At 36.6% G+C, this 20,820-nt stretch overlaps 1 protein-coding gene across 1 annotated transcript; it reads right to left on the minus strand.

Annotated features, from left to right (window-relative positions):
- Positions 1 to 2,669: 2,669 nt before the first annotated feature.
- ndufaf7 (NADH:ubiquinone oxidoreductase complex assembly factor 7) lies at positions 2,670 to 17,039 on the minus strand. The gene is made up of 10 exons (XM_082148505.1): positions 16,865 to 17,039; positions 14,167 to 14,327; positions 9,694 to 9,774; positions 9,383 to 9,493; positions 8,406 to 8,616; positions 8,257 to 8,315; positions 8,071 to 8,184; positions 7,398 to 7,541; positions 4,522 to 4,695; positions 2,670 to 3,548 (listed from the first exon to the last, which is right to left on the minus strand). Exons 1-10 carry the CDS (start codon positions 16,902 to 16,904, stop codon positions 3,345 to 3,347), a joined length of 1,299 nt encoding a protein of 432 aa, XP_082004631.1. The 5' UTR covers positions 16,905 to 17,039; the 3' UTR covers positions 2,670 to 3,344.
- Positions 17,040 to 20,820: the final 3,781 nt, after the last annotated feature.

The following is a 20,820-nucleotide window of genomic DNA, read 5'->3' on the forward strand; positions in this document are numbered from 1 at the left end:
CGAGTCAGTTCAATGTATGGTAATTGAAACAATCTTCATTATTGTTTTATAGCCCAATTAGGCTATTAAAGGATGCTGTATATCAGGGCTATTAAATTGTGTCTGGGAAGGAGGCAACAGGAGGAATTGCCAACTGAGCCATTAAGAAGTCATAAATCTTAAGTTAAAAATGGCACCAGATCAGGGGCCTCATTTATAAAACTTTGCGTAGGATTTGCGTCAGAAGTGGCGTACGGATGAAACATAGGACGTGCGTACGCACAGAAATATTCGGATTTATAAAACCGTGCGCACGCACATCCTACGCAGTTTTCCCTTAATAAATCACAATCAATTCTAAATGTAGCGCAGCTTTTGCGGCTTCATGTCACGCCCGTAGATGCCCATAAATAGTCCGTGAAACGCCCACAAGTTAATATTCATTGATTGCGAAATCATGGCAAACACAGAGAGGAAATAAAAAAAAAACGTAACTTCACTCAATGTGAAGTAGAAGTTATCGTTGGCGAGGTGGAAAAGAGGAGTAAAATGTTGTTTGGAGGGCACAGTGTGGGCATTACTAATGCCAAAAAGGCACTTGAGTGGCAAAAGGTTGCAGACGGCGTAAATGCTGCAGCCTCACAACCTCGACCGTGGCCGAAATAAAGAAGAAATGGTCGGACATCAAAGTTGAGGCAAAAAAGCGTCTAGTGCATCGCCAGAGTTGAGGCATACGTCATACGTTATTTTATCAAAAATAAAACAAACTAAAGGCATATGCATGAATACCATGATTCCGTAGCTGATGAAGAAATGTTTTACTATGAAAACAACTTTCCCCAGTGGACAATTAATACATCTATCTATTTATCTATCTATATATCTCCCTAATTATCTATCTATCTATCTAATTGCATCTATCTGCTCCGCCAGATGGACACATTGACGAGAATATCAGTTTTGTACATTATTTCGTTCTGTTTACTATATTATTTATGAGGATGAATTGCACAACATGCCAATATTATTGCAGAACATATTTCACTTTTCTTTTTGCAAATATGTGTTAATTAGCATTTCTGTTGTAATTTTCGTTTGATTTTGTTTGTTTTACACTTTGATCGATCAAACGGGTGTTCGTGTAGGCTGTTAATTGTAAGACTTGCTTTGTAAAGTCTTCATGTTATTTATGAGAGGCAGTATTGTCTTTTTTTTTACACAACGGTCTAAAGTTTCACACACTTTGACACACTTTCACGTGTTTCTTCCGTCTGCCGACGGTGTCGCCATTTCTCATTTCACCCGTTTTTGTGCGTACGCCTGGGTCAGAGCTTGCGTGAAGGACCGCACATTTTCCCGTCAAGTTTGCTTTTTATAAATACCAATTATTGCGTAGAGAGCGGCGTACGCCTTCTTTTGTGCGTACGCAACGTTTATAAATGAGGCCCCAGATGAGTAAATTATCTATACTGTGGCATTAGACAGGAAGAGAGAGATTCACTGAACGAGCCCAAAGCAAGATTTAAAACAGATGACGAAAGACTCGTAGATGCTTCCTTACTCCTTACATGTTCCAAAGGTCCAAATTACCTTTTATCCTGCAGCAAACGCACAAACCAGATGTTGAGTGACTCCAGTCCTGGAGGGCCACAGTCATACAGTTTACTTTCTCCCTAATCAAACACACCGAAAAAATATTTCTGTCTTCAGGATTGCTTGAAAATTACAGACAGGATTGTTTATTTAGGAACAAAACTGCAGGACTGTGGCCTTCCAGGAACAAAGTTGTCTAAACCTGTGGACAATAACTTACATAATTTAAATCATAAAAAAAAAAAAAAAGATTTTAAATATTACAAATAAAAATATGACTTACAAGCATACTGAAAGTGTTTGTTTGTGATTGTAGACTAATTTCAAGAAAAGTGACCTAAATGAACTTTGGCTAGAACTTATCATAACCCCCATTATGAAATCCATCACCAAATCATGAAAGTTGAGAATCACATGACCATACGGACACTATGCTAATTAGTGTAAAACAAGGATGACACACTTTGGTGCTTGACTGCACAGAAAAAAATCAAATATTCCCTCTTGCCATCCAAAGAATCCTTTACCTTCAAGACTGTCAAATCTGAGATTTCATTCAACTTTGCCAAGATCGACTTGACTGCAAAGAGTTTATCTACAGCTCATTAAATGGATAGTTCACCCAAAAATGAAAACTCTGTCATTTACTCACCTTCATGTTGTTCCAAACCTGTATGAATTTCTCTGTTCTTTGTTCTTCAATCCACTGCTGAATATTAATTCCATAGTCTCTCTTCACAAATTTAATTACTATGAGCTAAACTGACTTGTTTCCCTTATAATAACAACAACTAGAAAAAATTCAGTTACTTCAGAACTAATATGAAAATAAAAAGATTCATGACATGATTCTTAAACATTGTGACCAGTGATATTACATAGCTCATAGTGAACGTTTTCCGAGGGATGAGGTTGAGGACCGATCACGTAAGAATGTGCATTTGATTTAGAAATTTCTATTAAGTAAAAAAAAAAAAAAAAAAGTAAGTAAAAGAAAAAGAGTAAAAAGTTAACACCTAATTTAACTAGGGCTATGATTCATTTTGACAGAATCATTGATATTGATCTTTCATCAGGCTCTTAATTATTGAATTAACTTCCATCAAATAAAATTTATTAGAACTGGGCATATTTACAGAGGGAAAAAAAATTTCATAGTGTCACCCTTAATTCTCCATTATAGTTGCCCTTATGAAAGTTTACCATAGTTTATGCATGTATCCAGAACTCAAACGTGGTATTAGTAAGATCATGGTATACGATACCATATGCTTTGTTTATCACTTGATAGAGTGGTGCAAGTTTCGTCAAACCTTTGGAGTATCAGGCTTTTGGCGTTTCATAACCTCCAGATGTCGCCCACATGTCATTGAAGCTGTCTTCGTTTAGAGAAGCAATTTTATAGAAATGACTGTTATTTCTTGTAAGGCATAAATTACTGTAATTTCTTTCGTACTATGGAATAAAATGGTGGCTTATCTGAAATGAGACAGCCTCGATAATGTATGCGACTGGCAAGTCCGATGATGCAGCCTTTGATTTCGAACTTTGATTTTGCTCACGTTTTTATTCACTCCTTTAGGTGGACTTGTAGTGGGCTGAAGTAGAGAACAGTAAATGTGGGTTTAGGGGGTGATTTCAGACACAAAGGGAGAAATGTGCTTGATACTATAAAAACGAGTGCAGTCCAATATACATCTATAGCCCAAGCTCTACATCTAGTTGTGTAGTTATTCAGAACACATGGATGTTGCTGTTCATTTACAGTCTTTTCATTGCGTAGTCAGCTCAGTAAAGCCCGCCACGGGCACCGGCGTCAAGTTCTTCTGACTCCCTTGACTTTGAGCCAGCCGACCTCGGCCGAGCACAGAGAAGAACTGAAACCTGTGCCCCATCTTCTCAGGGTTGATCAGCATGTCGTAGCTGTTGATGAGCTGCGCTCTGGTGGACGGGTCATGACAGCTCCTCAGGAGGACCTGAAACACAACATGAAAATACAAAGGTCATGAGATAAAGCAGTTCTCCCTGAAAAAATTTCATTGTTTTGAGTCAGTTATCAAAATACTACACACTTACATATCCTATATCCTAACCCTAACCCATGCCCTAACAGAAAACTGTTTTTTTGTAACATTGTCTTTACTGTCATTTTTGATAAATCTATTGCATCCTTTCTAAATAAAAGTATTCATTTCTTTAAAAAAAAATCTTGCTGATCCCAAACTTCTGAAAGGTACCCGACAGTAATTTTAAATGGTTCTACTGGCCTTTAACTCATGCACTCTCAGGCACCTATTTTAACAATCTAAGCGCATGGTCTAAAGCACACAGCGCAAGTGCACTTATGGGGTGACCGAATCCACTTTTGATAGTTTAACGACGGGAAAAATGGTCAGTGCGTCCGGCGCATGCTCTAAAAGGGTTGTCCCTATTCTCTTAATGAGTAATGGGTGTGTTTAGAGCATAACGTGCAATAAACCAATCAGAGTCTCCCATTCCCTTTAAGTCAAGTCAAGTCAAGTTTATTTGTACAGCGCTTTTCACAATACAGATTGTATCAAAGCAGCTTCACAGTATTACATTAAAATAATACAACAAAGTTTGTTTCAAGAGGAATTTATTGATTGATAAAAGGCAGTTGTGCTCGCGCCATGGCAGATTTGCTTTTTACATGAAGGAAAACTGTTTCTCTAGTGAGGAATCTGATCTGCTTGTGCGCGAGGTTAAAACGCGCAGACGATCTACGAGACAAAGTGTACGTGTGTTGTGGACCTATATCTATAGGCACCTATTACTAACGCACTCTTTAAATAAAAAAACAAAAATTTGTGCCATTGACTTTAGACCAAGTTTCAGTTGGTCAATGGCCAAAACAAATAATAATTGTGTGTCACATTGCTCAAGATGCTTTTGAAAGAAGTACACAGACATTACTTCAGTCATTCTCACCTGCAGGCGCGAGTCAATGCCCATGTTCTTCAGGAAGGATCTTTGTGTGACGGGTCCCAAGCAGGTCACCTGATTCCCTGTCATTCTCCTCAGGTAACTGAAGTCCACGTCTGCTGTCAAGTCTGCCATGCCAGGTGCTTCCAAGACATTGTGGAGGTGATGGCCTTTAAAGCCCTGCCACAAACATAAACGTTAACAACAAATTCATGCAGAAAAAACATGTAAATAATAATGATCTTGTAGACAGTTGTAGGCACTTGCTAAATGTAACCAATGACGTACATCCAGATTTGGCGAGGGAGGGACATAAAAATTAACCCTAATGTCATTACAAATCCATACTTATTCATACCAAGATCAATAAGTACTTGAGGAAATTTGAGAGAAAAAATTTGAGCAAATAATAAGTATGCAGCATAGTGGTGACAAAGTGCATGAAGCACCTTGGTTTCCGGATGAACACCGAACATCCTAAACTTTTATACAGTTGCAATTTACCTCCCCTGTAAGAGCCATGATCTGTATGTTAATGAAGTACAGACACCCCATTGATTTGAGATGGTTCTCACTGTCCCATTCTACAGTTCATTTGCTCAGGATTGGATCACACCAAATAGTGCAGAAACAATTAAAGGGTTTACTTAGATCTTCTTCTCGAAGATAAATGAAGCTTATTAGGTTCATTCAAGTATTCTACTGTTTTCCTTTAGTGTGTAATGTATCTGTTTGTGCATGTATACGATTTGCAAAGTTACACAGCTCATAGTCTCCCACAAAGTGATTTATTCTAACAGAGAACACTGATCCAGACCTGCCTAAAACACCTCGATCGAAGTCCAGAAATTACTGTCACAATGTGAAATATTAGCATAATACCCACCCAAAGGCATACACAACGAGAGAAGACAAGGTGAACTGTAGTGTTGTCATCATGTCGTGTGTTTGGATGTGAAAGCCCAGGGCTCGAATTTCGGCGCGGGATTGCGCGTATTGTGCATAATTTTAATCATTCCCGCAGGTCTCCCACTTATAATGCGGGAAATTCCCGCAAACATTGATTCACTTTAGCATGTAGGTTGTATTGGTAAATTAATCCACACAGATTATAAAATCAAATCAGTCATTTTAAAACTGTCTGCGAGACTCAATTTCACAAACAGCGTTGAGTGATTCAGCGGTGCTGCGTCTTCTGTCTCTCGTCTCTCAAAATGGGTTGAACAAGGTAACGTTAATCGTTAAGAGCGCTGCAGGCGGCGATAATACACTCTCGCGTTTCGGGAGTCGGGATAGACGGGATTGTCACTTGCATAATCTGCCAGCATTGCATCATGAGTAAATAAAGTTTACCATTTGCACGTATTTTAAAGTCTTACCAGTTTAAACATTCACGCGATGTTAAACTATTCGGTAACGTTACTTGCGTCTGAGAGATGTTTTTTTTCTCTGCACACATAAGTTACATAGAGTAAAGCCGCCTCACAAACAGCTCGCGGGTAACAAAAGTAGTTTTTCGTGGATTATATCGCTTTAACAGTAAAAAACATGCGAAAATTGTGTCAATTTTCGGTCTTGGTGAGTATCCTCCAAATACAGTCGGTTATGTCTTAAATAAGCATAAATCGCACGTGACCGTATAATGAAAACAGGATCCGTGCACTAGCTCTTAAAGGGACAGCAGCCATATGTGTCTGTCATTCATTTGGTTGTCAAAACAACAAAGCATAGCTTTCATTTAAGGAATCAGGATTAAAGGGATAGTTCACTTTGAAATTAATTTTTGGTATGTTTTAGCTTACCTCAAGGGCATCCAAGATGTAGGTGTCTTTTTTTCCGCAGTAGTTTCAATTTTGATATTTTTAGGTCAAACCGTTCTTGTCTGTCAGTCATATAATGCAGGTCTATGGTCACTGTCTCAAAGAGCATGCACAGAGTCCAAATTAAAACAATTCCCCGTCGTCCAAATTAAACAATTCCCCATCGTAAGTACACATTGATGGCCTAAGACACGAAACGAGCGGTTTGTGTGAGAAAACGAATAGTATTTATATCGTTTTTACCACTTATACACAGCCATGTCCAAGTGATCTGATCTGACGTGTACGCAGACTGGTGCATAGATATATACACTAGATGTCGCCTTAAAGACATTCGTTCCAATGAACTGCCGTAGACAAGGCGACATCTAGTGTGTATATATCTATGCACCAGTCTGCGTACACGTCAGATAGCCGATGGCAACCAGCCAAAGCTGTCTCATAGCTATATCCGAAACAGGAAAACAATGGAATCTGAACGGTGATCCCGGCACATTCTTGTGGTCACAACCTGGGAATTTACAAGTTCGCACCATTGTTAATTTTCTACTTTTTACGTTGTTGTCATTCGATTGTGTAAACACTGGAACAGCTGATCGGAACGTGCGCACTGTTGACGTTGACAGCAGCGCGGATTGATAGAAATGGAAAGAAAATAGTGCCGATTAAAACTGAGGTATGAATTTTGTCTGGAGTGTTTTTTGTGATGTAAATTAATCAAGCTTTGAAACGCATATAATTTTTTCACGTAAAAACGCACAGTTTTGAGGCCCCGGAAACTAACCGAGACTACTTTCTTGAAAAACTTCCAGCGGCCAGAACTCTGACCAGGGAGGTGACCACAGAGTGGGTCAGTGTGTATGCACTATAGTGCTGGTAAGGATTGCATACAACTTCAGGTCTTAAAGGGCGAACTATCCCTTTAAAAAAGTCCATGTTAGTCCAAATTAATACATTTCACAGCCCTGTTCACAAGCTTCCACAAGATAAGAACACTACAACTATCCAGCACTGACCACATCAGAGAAAGCCTCAGAGAGATGACTATCACATGGCACTTACTCTGAAAGTATCAGTTTTTGTTCCATCATGCCCATAGTCTACAATCAATGCTGCGCCTCCGTCATCTGCAATCCGATTGGCCAGTTTCTGGACAATGACTGCACCTTCTGGACACACTTCCACATGCTGCCTGTTTTCATCTTTCTAAAAAAAAAAAAAAAAATTGACAGGGTTCACTGACAAACAAAATGTATAAAAGGATGAAACATAGAAATCTTTTCAAAACACAAATGCCAAGTATTTTTTAAATTAAGTTTTGAATCACGAATAGTAATTTTTTATGGTTTTACCTCTTGACAACTTGAACTAACCATTCCATTTCATAAAAAGTAAAATTGATCTGATATTATTTAGAGACACAGGCATTAATGTTGGATTACCATTAAAATGGTGTAAATATGCAAAAAGGATGTTTCCCTCTTATATCAACAGTATTTATTGCCAGACTTTGGACAAGCACATAGAGGGATAATATAACCCTCTCGCCCAGGCTGGAAGCATTTAAGTCTTGCTCAAAGACGCATCTTTTTAGTCTGGCGTTTGAGGCAGAGCAAAGTTAATTGTTGTTAAAGTGTTGTGGGAATGTACATATTTGCTCTTTTTTATTATATATTTTATACTTCTTTTTAACCTTACTATTTTGGAAAGCATTTCAAAAGGATGGAGAACTCACCTGTATAAGCATGCTGGAGGCCAGTGTGGGTCTGTGAGAAACCACAAATCTCAGTTTTTCTGGACTTTCAGGGTCAATATCAACCATCACCTCCCGCCAGCCATTCTCTGTTCTCTAAAAGAAAAAAAATCCTTTTATGTAATGCTAATGTTTAAATTTTAAAATTAACTTATGCTAAGATTGTACCTGAAACTTGTGAATGGGTAAAGCATCAAAAAACTCATGGGCAAGGAAGACACTAAAACCTGGCAAAAGGAAAACATACTTTGATTACAACAAGAAAGCATCATTACCTTGTCAAGGAGAGAGTTCGAGTCAGTTTGATGCGTCCGTACCCCTAGGGACATCCTCTATCCTGTGGTACCAGTTTATAGGCAGGCCAGTAAATGTGGTGCCACTGCGGTAAACAAGCTGATCATCATTACATGTCCACGTCTGATCTCCAGTTAGACATTTAGCCTGAAGTTGACTTAACTTTGGGCTGACCTCCACAAGATGAACAGAGATATCAGTCTCTCCCAGGACAGCTTTTAACTGACTAAAAACCTGGCAAATAAGAACACAACACTTGCTCATAACACTTGTAACACAAGAATGAACCTCATTGGTTCTTGATGAAGTTCAAATATGCTGCGTAACACGAGAATGAACCTCATTGGTTCCTGCAGAAGCTCAAACATGCTGCTAACACGAGAATGAACTTCATTGGTTCGCATATTTTATAATTTTTTTCCAATTCATATTGAATGCTTAATGAGGAACACTTACTGCCAGACATTACTGGAGCTTTCAGTGGGACTGTGCTCTACAGTCAGATGAGCTGCTACTAGTGCACTAAACTGCATGGTTGACAAAAGGTTTAAAGAACTCAATGGATCAATTTCAAGTCTGAAAGACGAACTTTTAACACATGTGTAGTGACAGCTAAGAAATCACAAAAGATGCACTTAAAAAAAACTAAATCAAACCTGTAGGCTAAACTGAAGAGGAGAGTCCACAGGTTTCTTATGGAGTTTTGATTTAGTTTATGATTTAGATTCGTTTTTGAATCTTAAGAACCTGGAGAGATTCTGTAAGGAGGAATGTTTTCAGATCCCTTGCTATGTGTTCTTCAACATCATTAAGCATTATAGGAGAAGCAATCATTGTGGCACACAATTTTACTTGGATTTAAAAGTTAGATATTTGTGAAGGTTTTGAATGAAAGACCAAGAAGCAATTTTACACATCCTGTCATATTTACCAAAAGTGCCAGTATTAATGCATTTTATGGTGCCTTTCCCTACCAGACAATATCCATTGGAGTATTTACCCTCAGGATGTCACTGGCCAATGAACCTCTACCTGGTCCGAGCTCCACTAACTGGAACACACTGGATTTCCCCGCAGCCATCCACTCACTGACACACCAGACACCCAACAGCTGTGGAAGAAAGACCATATATATATATATATATATATATACACACACACACACATACACACACATACATATATACACACACACACACATATACATATATATACATATATATACACACACACACACACATATATACATATACACTTTTTTTATATAAATGTTTGGTTTTATATTCAATTAATATTAAAAACAATGCTTACCTCACCAAAAATCTGACTGAGCTCTGGTGATGTAATAAAATCACCACCTGCTCCAAGCATGTCATTTTTCACATAATATCCCTGAAAACACAGAAAACAGAATTTAGATTTTTGGCGAAAGAGCAATTACTATCTAATTAGCTTGTAATGTCTAAAAGTGGGTGAGTAGATTAAAATTAATGCATAAATGCTTATTGTTTTAGACTGACATTTATATAATCCTTATATAAGGAGGGGGGGGGGGGGGGGGGGGCATTTACTGTCAAGCATTTTGCATTTGTGTCAGACACTGTTGCTCTCATTCAGTGGACTTATGCAGAAGAGAAAGGAGGTCGAACCCGCAACAAAGCTTTCTTGGTGCGTTTACAATGACTCGTGTACTGTTAGAACTCTGTACATATGAACAAGATGGGATAGATACAGTGGTACAGACCGCATGCTCTTTGCTTCTGCAGATAGTGCAATCCCCTAGGATCGAACCCACAACCTTGCGTTGTTAATTCAATGCTCTTACCACTGAGCTACAGGAAAGCTGATTACTGTAATGCATTACTAGCTGGTTGTCCTTCATCCTCAATAAACAAGCTATAATTAGTCCAAAATGCATGATCATATAACACCGATTTATCATCTCTACACTGTTACACACTCTACACTGGTTTAGCTCCTGTGTATTTAACTGATCTTCGATCGTCTTAGAATCCATCACGCTCTTTAAGATCACAAAGCTCTGGGCTTTTGGTTGTACCTATCATAATTAAGTCGGAAGTCCACTAAAGGAGGGAGAGCGTTTTCACATTTGCCTCTGAAATAGCCTTCCTGATAATGTTCGGGGCTCAGACTCACTTTCCCAGTTTAAATCTACACCTGTGAAGAGACTCGAACTCCTGCGAAGACTTCAGATGATGCTAACTCTGAATCAACATGCACCAATGCTACATTTGTCTATATATCCTAATCATCTGTTAAAGCAACACTATGTATTTTTTCAACCTTCATAATATATTTCCAAGACCCTTGTGATGGTACATCAACTTACAATAGGTTGAATGACACGTCTGCCATAGCCTGACGGGGTTTGTATCGCTTTTACTGGCACTACGTAACTTCGGGGTTCGGGTAGTAACCCGAGCACAAAAAGAACTACAAAATTCGACTGTTTTACGGCATATGTCACTTCCCCCACCACTTCCTCAAATTCGGACGTGAGAGGCCAACCAGTGTTTGTTTTCCGGCTTTCGTGCATATGTTTTTGTCATGGCCAAAGCAGCAACGGACAAAAAAAAAAGTCAGAAGTAAGCCTATGTCTAAACGGCGTGTACAAGTTTGGTAGAGGCTACATTCTTGCAAGCAAGTTTTTTTGTTTTGTTTTTTGCACACCTGGCATCACGCTTGAATATATTCAACACTATAAAATCTGACGAAATACAATATTCTTTTTTTTTTTTTTACAATTATCTTATATAGTCTAGCCATTTTTAATAGGATGGACAGTTGAAGGAACCCAACCTCGGTATACTTAATAAATATATTTGCTGCTTCTTGGCCTTACTAAAGTGTTCCTGCAACGGGAGTATTCTCTGGCTAGAGCACAGAACAGCGGAGTTTGTATGGACAGAAGTGCGTGCCTGAGCTTGTATTTTGGGCAAGCTGCGTTGCTCTGACATTGTGGAAAATAGAATAATAGAAACAAAATGTATTAAGTTTTTCACCCGTTATTATGAATCTAAATTAATCTCGTTTTTAATTTAACTTAATTTCGTTTTTCTTTATTTAAATTTCGTTTTTTCTTTATTTAAATTTCATTTTTTCTTTATTTAAATTTCGTTTTTTTTTTATTTAAATAAATTTCGTTTTTCTTTATTTAAATTTAGTTTTCTTTATTTAAATTTCGTTTTTTCTTTATTTAAATCTACCCTTTACTGTGTCAGTAATTTGTTAGTCAGAAAAATATTAGACTACCTTATTAAAAGTATTGCTTAAGTTAACAGACCTGTGTGTGTGTTACGTGCGAATGTATTTACTTTGTGTTGTTCATGGGGAAGATGTGTTTAATATCACTAATGCAGTGTCCGTTCTCAGAGCATATAAGCCCTGCCCGTGTGAGGTGCGACGCTTCCCGCTCGCGTTGTTCTGTAGTTTATTAAAAGTTTATTAATTCTGAATGCGTCGCTTCTCTATCTATATTGCACCAAATGCGACACCGCACTCCCCTTGTGAAGTCGATTGGATGAACGGTTCTCTAAATAATCAAAATGCAAACGGACAGACAGACACACAGAGAATACTGCCTTTATTAGAGAGAAGAATATGTTCAGCCCCCTCTTTCCGAAGCTTCGAATATTCGATGTTCATTACTACCGAAACTTCGAAGCTCAAAAAATGGTATTCGGACCAGCCCTAAATGACGCTGGCTTGTAAACGAGCTACGCGATCTTTTGGCGATTGAAAAAAATAAAACCCATGAAATTATATTCATATGACATGCTGAAATATGCCATTGTACCTGGGATAAAGACATTTCACACACAATGCAGGCTTGCAGTCTGCCCAAGGTGAGAACTCCTTCTGCAGAGTTCGGGGATATCGGCTTGTCAACAAATGCACGTGTATCCCCTGGTGTAACCATGACAGATTTTACGACAGTAGTAGAAGACAATACTGTTTCCCAACTGTAGGGGGACCCCGAGAGCAAAAGTTGTTGGTGTTGCTTTAATAAACAAGTATTCATTACTTCAATGAGCTCATTGTTTCTGCCCGTTCACACGGGGCGTCAGCGTCAACGCTTGACGGAAGGCGTGGCTGAAGTTTGGCACTGACGCCATGGTCATAGCAGCGTCAGCCAATGAAATTAGACAGGAACTCAACAACAAGCTTCATTGTCATTCAACATGGACATAAAAAGTATATAAAAAGTGGTACATAAAAAGTGATTGGTCATAAAGGACCGGGTGATTGCCCACCGCAATAATTAGTTTCTCCTCCATTTTAAAATTTATCCTCAGTTTGCTGCTCTTGAACAGGATGAACGTGATGAACGTGATTGGCTGCCGCCTGGCTACTGTATTTGCATAGAGCGATCCTGATTGGCTGACGCTTCCGTCTGCGGCGCTTCACTGGCGTTGCTCGCGGTGAAGCGCCGCCGACGGATCCACAATTCTTTTCGGCAACGCTTGACGTCACCCATTCAAAGTCAATGGGAAGCGTTGACGCTGACGCCCCGTGTGAACGTACCGTTAAAGGTGCACTGTGTAATTTTAGCGGCATCTAGTGGTGAGGTTGCGAATTGCAACCAACAGTAGTTACATTCGCCAACAGGAAAAGATGTCCGTCATCTGAGACAGCAGAGAGTAGCCAGTTAGGCAATGAGGTTTCTTTACAAAGATTAATTAAGAAATTAGGTTTACTTAATTATTCAATAATATATGTTATTGCGAATATTATTGTAACTTGTTCATTATTGTGTCAGTGTTTTATTCAGTGACTTCCTTGCAACATAGAACAACTTAGTGACGAAACGTGTTTGTCCGTTTAGGGCCACTGTAGAAACATGTCGGCGCATTTCAATGTAAGGGGACCCACGGTGTATGTAGATAGAAATGGCTCATTCTAAGGTAATAAAAACGGTTCATAAAAAAAAGGTCTTTATACACCACTGAAAACATAGTTATGTACAGTATATGATATTGCATTTCTGTCAACAGATCCTCCTAAATATTACACAATGCACCTTTAAATGAATACATTGTTTAAATAAATACATTGTTAGCTAAATCCGTGATTTGTATATGTACATTTCTGAAATACATAACTTAGACAGTTAGGCTACATCTGATAACAGATCACTCTAAATTGTAATGTGGACTCGTGCATTTTCTGTAAAGCTTCTTTGAAACGATGTGTATTGTGAAAAGCACTATACAAATATGCGAATGCGAATTGAATAATTAATTTAATTCGCATTTATTTGTATAACGCTTTTCACATGAATAAATTCACAATACATATTCAGGGAAGTCAATTAGACTATCAACTAGACTACATTTTATTTGATGGGGGAGGGGAAGGGACCTAGATAATAATCTTTTCCAACTAAATGTATAAATTTCATAAAATTACCCAAGATTGCACCCAAGATTTTTTGTAGAATCACTTTTGCTGCTTTACATTAACCACTAGCCAAGTTCATATTTTACATACATTTGTGTGTGTGTTTTTTTTCTCAATAATTAAGTAGTGTGTATTTAGTGGATAGTGTTTAACACATGAAAATAGTGATCATCAGTTCTACACACACAAAGGTAGATATTCTACAATGATCAGGAAAAAAAAACAGCACAGATATCATATCATTATCGGACCAATACTCCGAATTGAATCGGTTATGAAAAAGATTTTCTGGGTACATTTTTACCCAGCCCTAATTGTAATGAGACAACACAGTATAAAAAGTGATTGTGATATGATACATACCGACACTGGATTAGTGAGTGACTCCCTCATATACTCAGCTACTGAGATTGGACCTGTGGCAATGATCTTGGAAATAAGATGTTTAAGGATGGATGTGTTTGACTCAAGTCTCCGGATGGAAGAGTTTGAGCAGGATCGGTTTCCACACATGGTCCACAGCACTACAACAGACAGAACTGTATCATTACTATGAAGCTCTTTTGTTCTATGCAGAACAAAAAACAATTAACAAGCACATCTTGTAAGAAAGGCTTACTGAATTGTGCAAAAAAAAAGAAAATCGACATCAGCATCTTACAAATTATTTCTGAAGGATTATGTGACATTGAAGACTGGAGTAATGGCTTGTGAAAATGCAGTTTTGCCATCACATGAATACATTATATTTTAAATTATATTAAAAAATAAAACTTTAACTGTAATAATATTTCACAATATTACTGTTTCACTGTATTTTTCTGATCAAATAAATGCAGCCTTGGTGAGCAGAAGAGACTTCTTTCAAATATCTAAAATACTCCCAATACAGCATGCTTCGAGCACCTTATTGCTTTTATAAAATGGTTACCACACAATACAAATATTAAAGCTCAAAATATATGAACTAATATGGGTGCGCATCGTTATTATTTCTTGTTGAGGTGAAAAGCTGTCTCATGATATCAGTATTTTACACCATTTTAAATCATAATAGCATAGTGCTATTGTGAAATCACAAACGCTGTGATTCACTTAAATAGATATACGCGCTGCGGGTTTTAGAGTGAAGCAAGATGCTGTAATTATTAACGTGTGCAGGTTAAGTGTTTCCGTTCACAGTAAATGCTGCTCCACACAAGCTCAGCCTCTGCATGTGCTGCTTTTTTGGGTTTCCAATAACATGCATTTGGGAACGCATATAAAGTCTGACGTGCTTTGTGTTTCATAGCGAAGTGTTGCACTGTTATCATTTACATATTTATAGCATGTTTCAGCAGCTCGGTTAACAAACTCCATATCTGCATATGCTGTGAGTCTGGTTTGCTTATAATGTTCATCTGGGAACACAACGTATTTCACTAGATTTATAAACCTACGCCAACACAGGAGAATACATCAATATATTACATCAATGCATATTTGATCATGCTGTAAGGTGTAACAACAACAATCACAGCTGGCGCCTTCTGCAGGCATTTGTTATAATACGTCATGTACACAAGTTGATCATGTTTAAATTGTTTATTACATTATGTATTTTAAAGGTGTTTTCCAATAAAATCATGATTATTACTTGCTTTTGATGCTTTATTTGAATCCATTATTATTACCTCATTGTTGTTATATATTTATTACATGGCTTGGCGGAATTCCAATGTAGAATGCGGTCTGTTATGTCTTGATAACAGACCGCTGCGAACTATAACACACTGTTGCCATGAAAAACAGCGCGTTGCTATGGACGCGGAACGGACTATTTTCTTTAGCGGAAGCAATACAATCGCTTTTAAATCAATTTGTGTCAAATTATTTATTTATTTTGTAGGTAGCCATGTAATAAGCGGGATAATGTATTGCGAGGCGGTTGTTTTCTAGCAAATAACAACCCCTTCAGGCTGATTCAAGACCCCGACCCGTTCAGCCTGTTATTGTGCCACCTGACATTTTGGGGGTTTAAAGGAGAACTTGGTAACTTTTTTAACTTAATAAAACTGTCTAGAAATCATTTGGATGGTTAAACAACCTGTTCTGGTGATATTGGTGACTTTCCCCGCTCCCCCCAGCGTTCCCAGGAGGAAAACCAACCTTGCAACTTGCGCACTGCCGTCCCGGCAAAGTGAAATTGGAAGTCTCGTGAGAAGCGAGAACTAGAACGAGAACGAGCGCGAAACACAAATTGCTTTACGGCAATTCGACATAAACACACACGCATGTATGATGTATTACCAGATTACTCACCTCGGTAGACATAGCTCCACGCGATACAGTTGGCTTGCTCCGATCAAAACAAACGCACATGAGCAGCGGTAGAGAGGGGGAGGAGGCCGCCGCAAGTGAGTTTTTTACGACTGTGTTGTGAAATATACGCCCCCCCACAGCTGTAGGGGGAGCTCGTGGGGAAAACATGCGACAACAAAAGGGAAAATCAGCGAAGAAGTGACTAGAGTTCGCTAGAGTTACAGAGTTCTCCTTTAAGATACCAAATCATAAATTCATATGTATTATATTTAAATGTACTGAAAATGAATTTAAACTAAATATGTTCTATAGAATGAAGTGACATGTCATACATTTATCTAATTATTTTAAAAGGAAATAATGCACTTGGAAATGTATATATATATATATATATATATATATATACATGTATATATATATATATATATATATATATATATATATATATATATATATATGTATATATATATATATATATATATATAGCCCTGTTTCGGATTAGCAGTATTGTTTACACTATTACACGTAAAATGTAAGCAGTAGACTATGTGCATACCGTATGCATGTATAGTATTTAATATTTATTTGATTAGACCTCAAGTTTTATTTTGAGTGACACTCGAAGAGCTAAGCACGCGACTGAGATCATATGATAACAGTGCAGCACACTACAGTAAGAAACGTTTATCACTATAGATATTTTGGTGTTCAACACGTTAATTTATAGTGTATCACTTTGAGCAAAATAATCTCATCTCACCTTCTGGCATTAGCCGCTTCAGCCTCAGCACAGTCCTCATGCTTCTCTCATTAAGACCTTATTTCATGCCCCGAAATCATAAACATCAATGAGTGAACATTGACGTGCTACACACACACACCGCTGTCACAAGTCCTTCTTTTCTGAGTCGTCTTCTTCTGTTTATTGGGAGATCGCACTTCAGATTAGTGTATTACTGCCATCTCCTGGTAGCTTACAATAGTGCCCTTCGCTTCAACCCTCCCTGACCTCCAATAGGATGCCTCTCCTGACCAGAGCTGAAAGCTCAACAAACCAGGGGTGTTTCTCAAACGGAAGGTAGTATCTAATGAATAAGTACTATGGCTAGTCAAAATGTAATTACAGATATCTTGAATTAGAGTTTTGACTATGGCAAGCCGTTTTAACATTTAATCATTTAAACCGACTAGTCTCTATTTTAATGCTACTAGTACTTATTTTTTAGATACTAGTATCTATTCCATTAAGTACTAGTACTTATTCATTAGCTACTAGTGCTTATTCTTTAGGTACTAGTGCCTATTCTTTAGATACTAGTGCCTATTCTTTAGGTACTAGTACTTATTCATTAGATACTAGTACTTATTCATTAGATACTAGTACTTATTCATTAGATACTAGTACCTATTAAATAGATACTAGTACTTATTCATTAGATACTAGTACTTATTCATTAGATACTAGTTCTTATTTATTAGATACTAGTACTTATTCATTAGTTACTAGTACTTATTATTAGATACTAGTACTTATTCATTAGATACTAGTACCTATTAAATAGATACTAGTACTTATTAGATACTAGTACTTATTCCAATAGTGACTAGTAACTATTCTTTTGTTACTAGTAACAAATAAACATTTTTGCCATTGACTTCTATGGGGATCTGTCATTCAGATATCAACTATTCAGTTCTGACTAGTATGTATTCCAATTGTGACTAGTACATATATATTAGATACTAGTAGTTATTTATTAGGTACTAGTACTTATTTTTTAGATACTAGTAACTATTACTAGATACTAGTATGTATTCAATAAACACTAGTACTAAGTCATTAGATACTAGTACCTATTAAATAGATACTAGTACCGATTAAATAGATTCTAGTACTTATTCATTAGATACTAGTACTTATTCAGTAGATACTAGTACTTATTCATTAGATACTAGTACTTATTCATTAGATACTAGTACCTATTAATTAGATACTAGTATCTAATGAATAAGTACTAGTATCTATTTAATAGGTACTAGTATCTAATGAATAAGTACTAGTATCTAATGAATAAGTACTAGTATCTAATAATAAGTACTAGTAACTAATGAATAAGTACTAGTATCTAATAAATAAGAACTAGTATCTAATGAATAAGTACTAGTATCTAATGAATAAGTACTAGTATCTATTTAATAGGTACTAGTATCTAATGAATAAGTACTAGTATCTAATGAATAAGTACTAGTATCTATTTAATAGGTACTAGTATCTAATGAATAAGTACTAGTATCTATTGAATAAGTACTAGTACCTAAAGAATAAGCACTAGTATCTAAAGAATAGGCACTAGTACCTAAAGAATAAGCACTAGTAGCTAATGAATAAGTACTAGTACTTAATGGAATAGATACTAGTATCTAAAAAATAAGTACTAGTAGCATGAAAATAGAGACTAGTCGGTTAAAATGATTAAATGTTAAAACGGCTTGCCATAGTATGAATGTAGTTGCGGATATCTGAAATGTTCCCATAGTATGGCAAGCCGTTTGAACATTTAATCATTTAAACCGACTAGTCTCTATTTTCATGCTACTAGTACTTATTTTTTAGATACTAGTATCTATTCCATTAAGTACTAGTACTTATTCATTAGCTACTAGTGTTTATTCTTTAGGTACTAGTGCCTATTCATTAGATACTAGTGCTTATTCTTTAGGTACTAGTACTTATTCAATAGATACTTATTCATTAGATACTAGTACTTATTCATTAGATACTAGTACCTATTAAATAGATACTAGTACTTATTCATTAGATACTAGTACTTATTCATTAGATACTAGTTCTTATTTATTAGATACTAGTACTTATTCATTAGTTACTAGTACTTATTATTAGATACTAGTACTTATTCATTAGATACTAGTACCTATTAAATAGATACTAGTACTTATTCATTAGATACTAGTACTTATTCCAATAGTGACTAGTAACTATTCTTTTGTTACTAGTAACAAATAATTTTTTTTGCCATGACTTCTATGGGGATCTGTCATTCAGATATCAACTATTCAGTTCTTACTAGTATGTATTCCAATTGTGACTAGTACATATATATTAGATACTAGTAGTTATTTATTAGGTACTAGTACTTATTTTTTAGATACTAGTAACTATTACTAGATACTAGTATGTATTCAATAAACACTAGTACTAAGTCATTAGATACTAGTACCTATTAAATAGATACTAGTACCTATTAAATAGATACTAGTACTTATTCATTAGATACTAGTACTTATTCAAAAGATACTAGTACTTATTCATTAGATACTAGTACTTATTCATTAGATACTAGTACCTATTAATTAGATACTAGTACTTATAAATTAGCTACTAGTACTTATTCAATAGATACTAGTACCTATTTATTAGATACTAGTATTTATTCAGAATGTTACTAGTAAGATTTTTTATTTTACTAGTCACAACTGCTTTTTTACTCGTCTTATGTTATGACTAGTCAGAACGGCCACTGGATAGTTCAATTAAAAATCTTACTAGTAAAATAAAAAATCTTACTAGTAACATTTGGAATAAATACTAGTATCTAATAAATAGTTACTAGTATCTATTGAATAAGTACTAGTAGCTAATTTATAAGTACTAGTATCTAATTAATAGGTACTAGTATCTAATGAATAAGTACTAGTATCTAATGAATAAGTACTAGTATCTATTGAATAAGTACTAGTATCTAATGAATAAGTACTAGTATCTATTTAATAGGTACTAGTATCTAATGATTTAGTACTAGTATTTATTGAATACATACAAGTATCTAGTAATAGGTACTAGCAGTGTTGTAGTCGAGACCAGCTCACTCGAGTCCGAGTCGAGACCGAGACCAGAGAGGGTCGAGTCCGAGTCGAGACCGAGACCAAAGAGAGTCGAGTCCGAGTCGAGACCGAGACCAAAGAGAGTCGAGTCCGAGTCGAGTCGAGACCGAGACCAGAGGTTGGATAACCTAAGGTTGGGTCTAAAAACCAGACCTAAAGATATCTTCAAGAATATGTAAAATATGGTAACAATAAAATTGGCACCATACTCAAACAGTAAATCAAATATACCATGGAATCATGTACACTGTAATGGTAAAAAGGCCACATTGTAGGTGGTGTAAAGGTCATTTTATTACAATTATTACGCGAACGTTAGTCTCAAGTCATGCGCAGTTGCGCACAAGAAAGTCAGCAATCATTGGACGTTTCAATCAAACAACAATTTAAAGAAATATTAACATACAGTAACAATCATGAAATATTTTGAATGGGACTCGAGTGGACTCGGGAATAAGTCCGAGTCCTAATATGTTCGAGTACGAGTCAATTCCGAGTCAAAATGCACACGAGTCCATGACAAGACCGAGACCATTAAAATATGGTCTCGAGACCGAGTCCGAGACCGAGTCCGAGTCTCGAGTACACAACACTGGGTACTAGTATCTAAAAAATAAGTACTAGTACCTAATAAATAACTACTAGTATCTAATATATATGTACTAGTCACAATTGGAATACATACTAGTCAGAACTGAATAGTTGATATCTGAATGACAGATCCCCATAGAAGTCAATGGCAAAAAAAAATTTTTGTTACTAGTAACAAAATAATAGTTACTAGTCACTGTTGGAATAAGTACTAGTATCTAA

The sequence above is a fragment of the Leuciscus leuciscus genome (assembly GCF_965113295.1).
Source record: "Leuciscus leuciscus genome assembly, chromosome: 19".
Classification (NCBI taxonomy): Eukaryota; Metazoa; Chordata; class Actinopteri; order Cypriniformes; family Leuciscidae; genus Leuciscus; species Leuciscus leuciscus.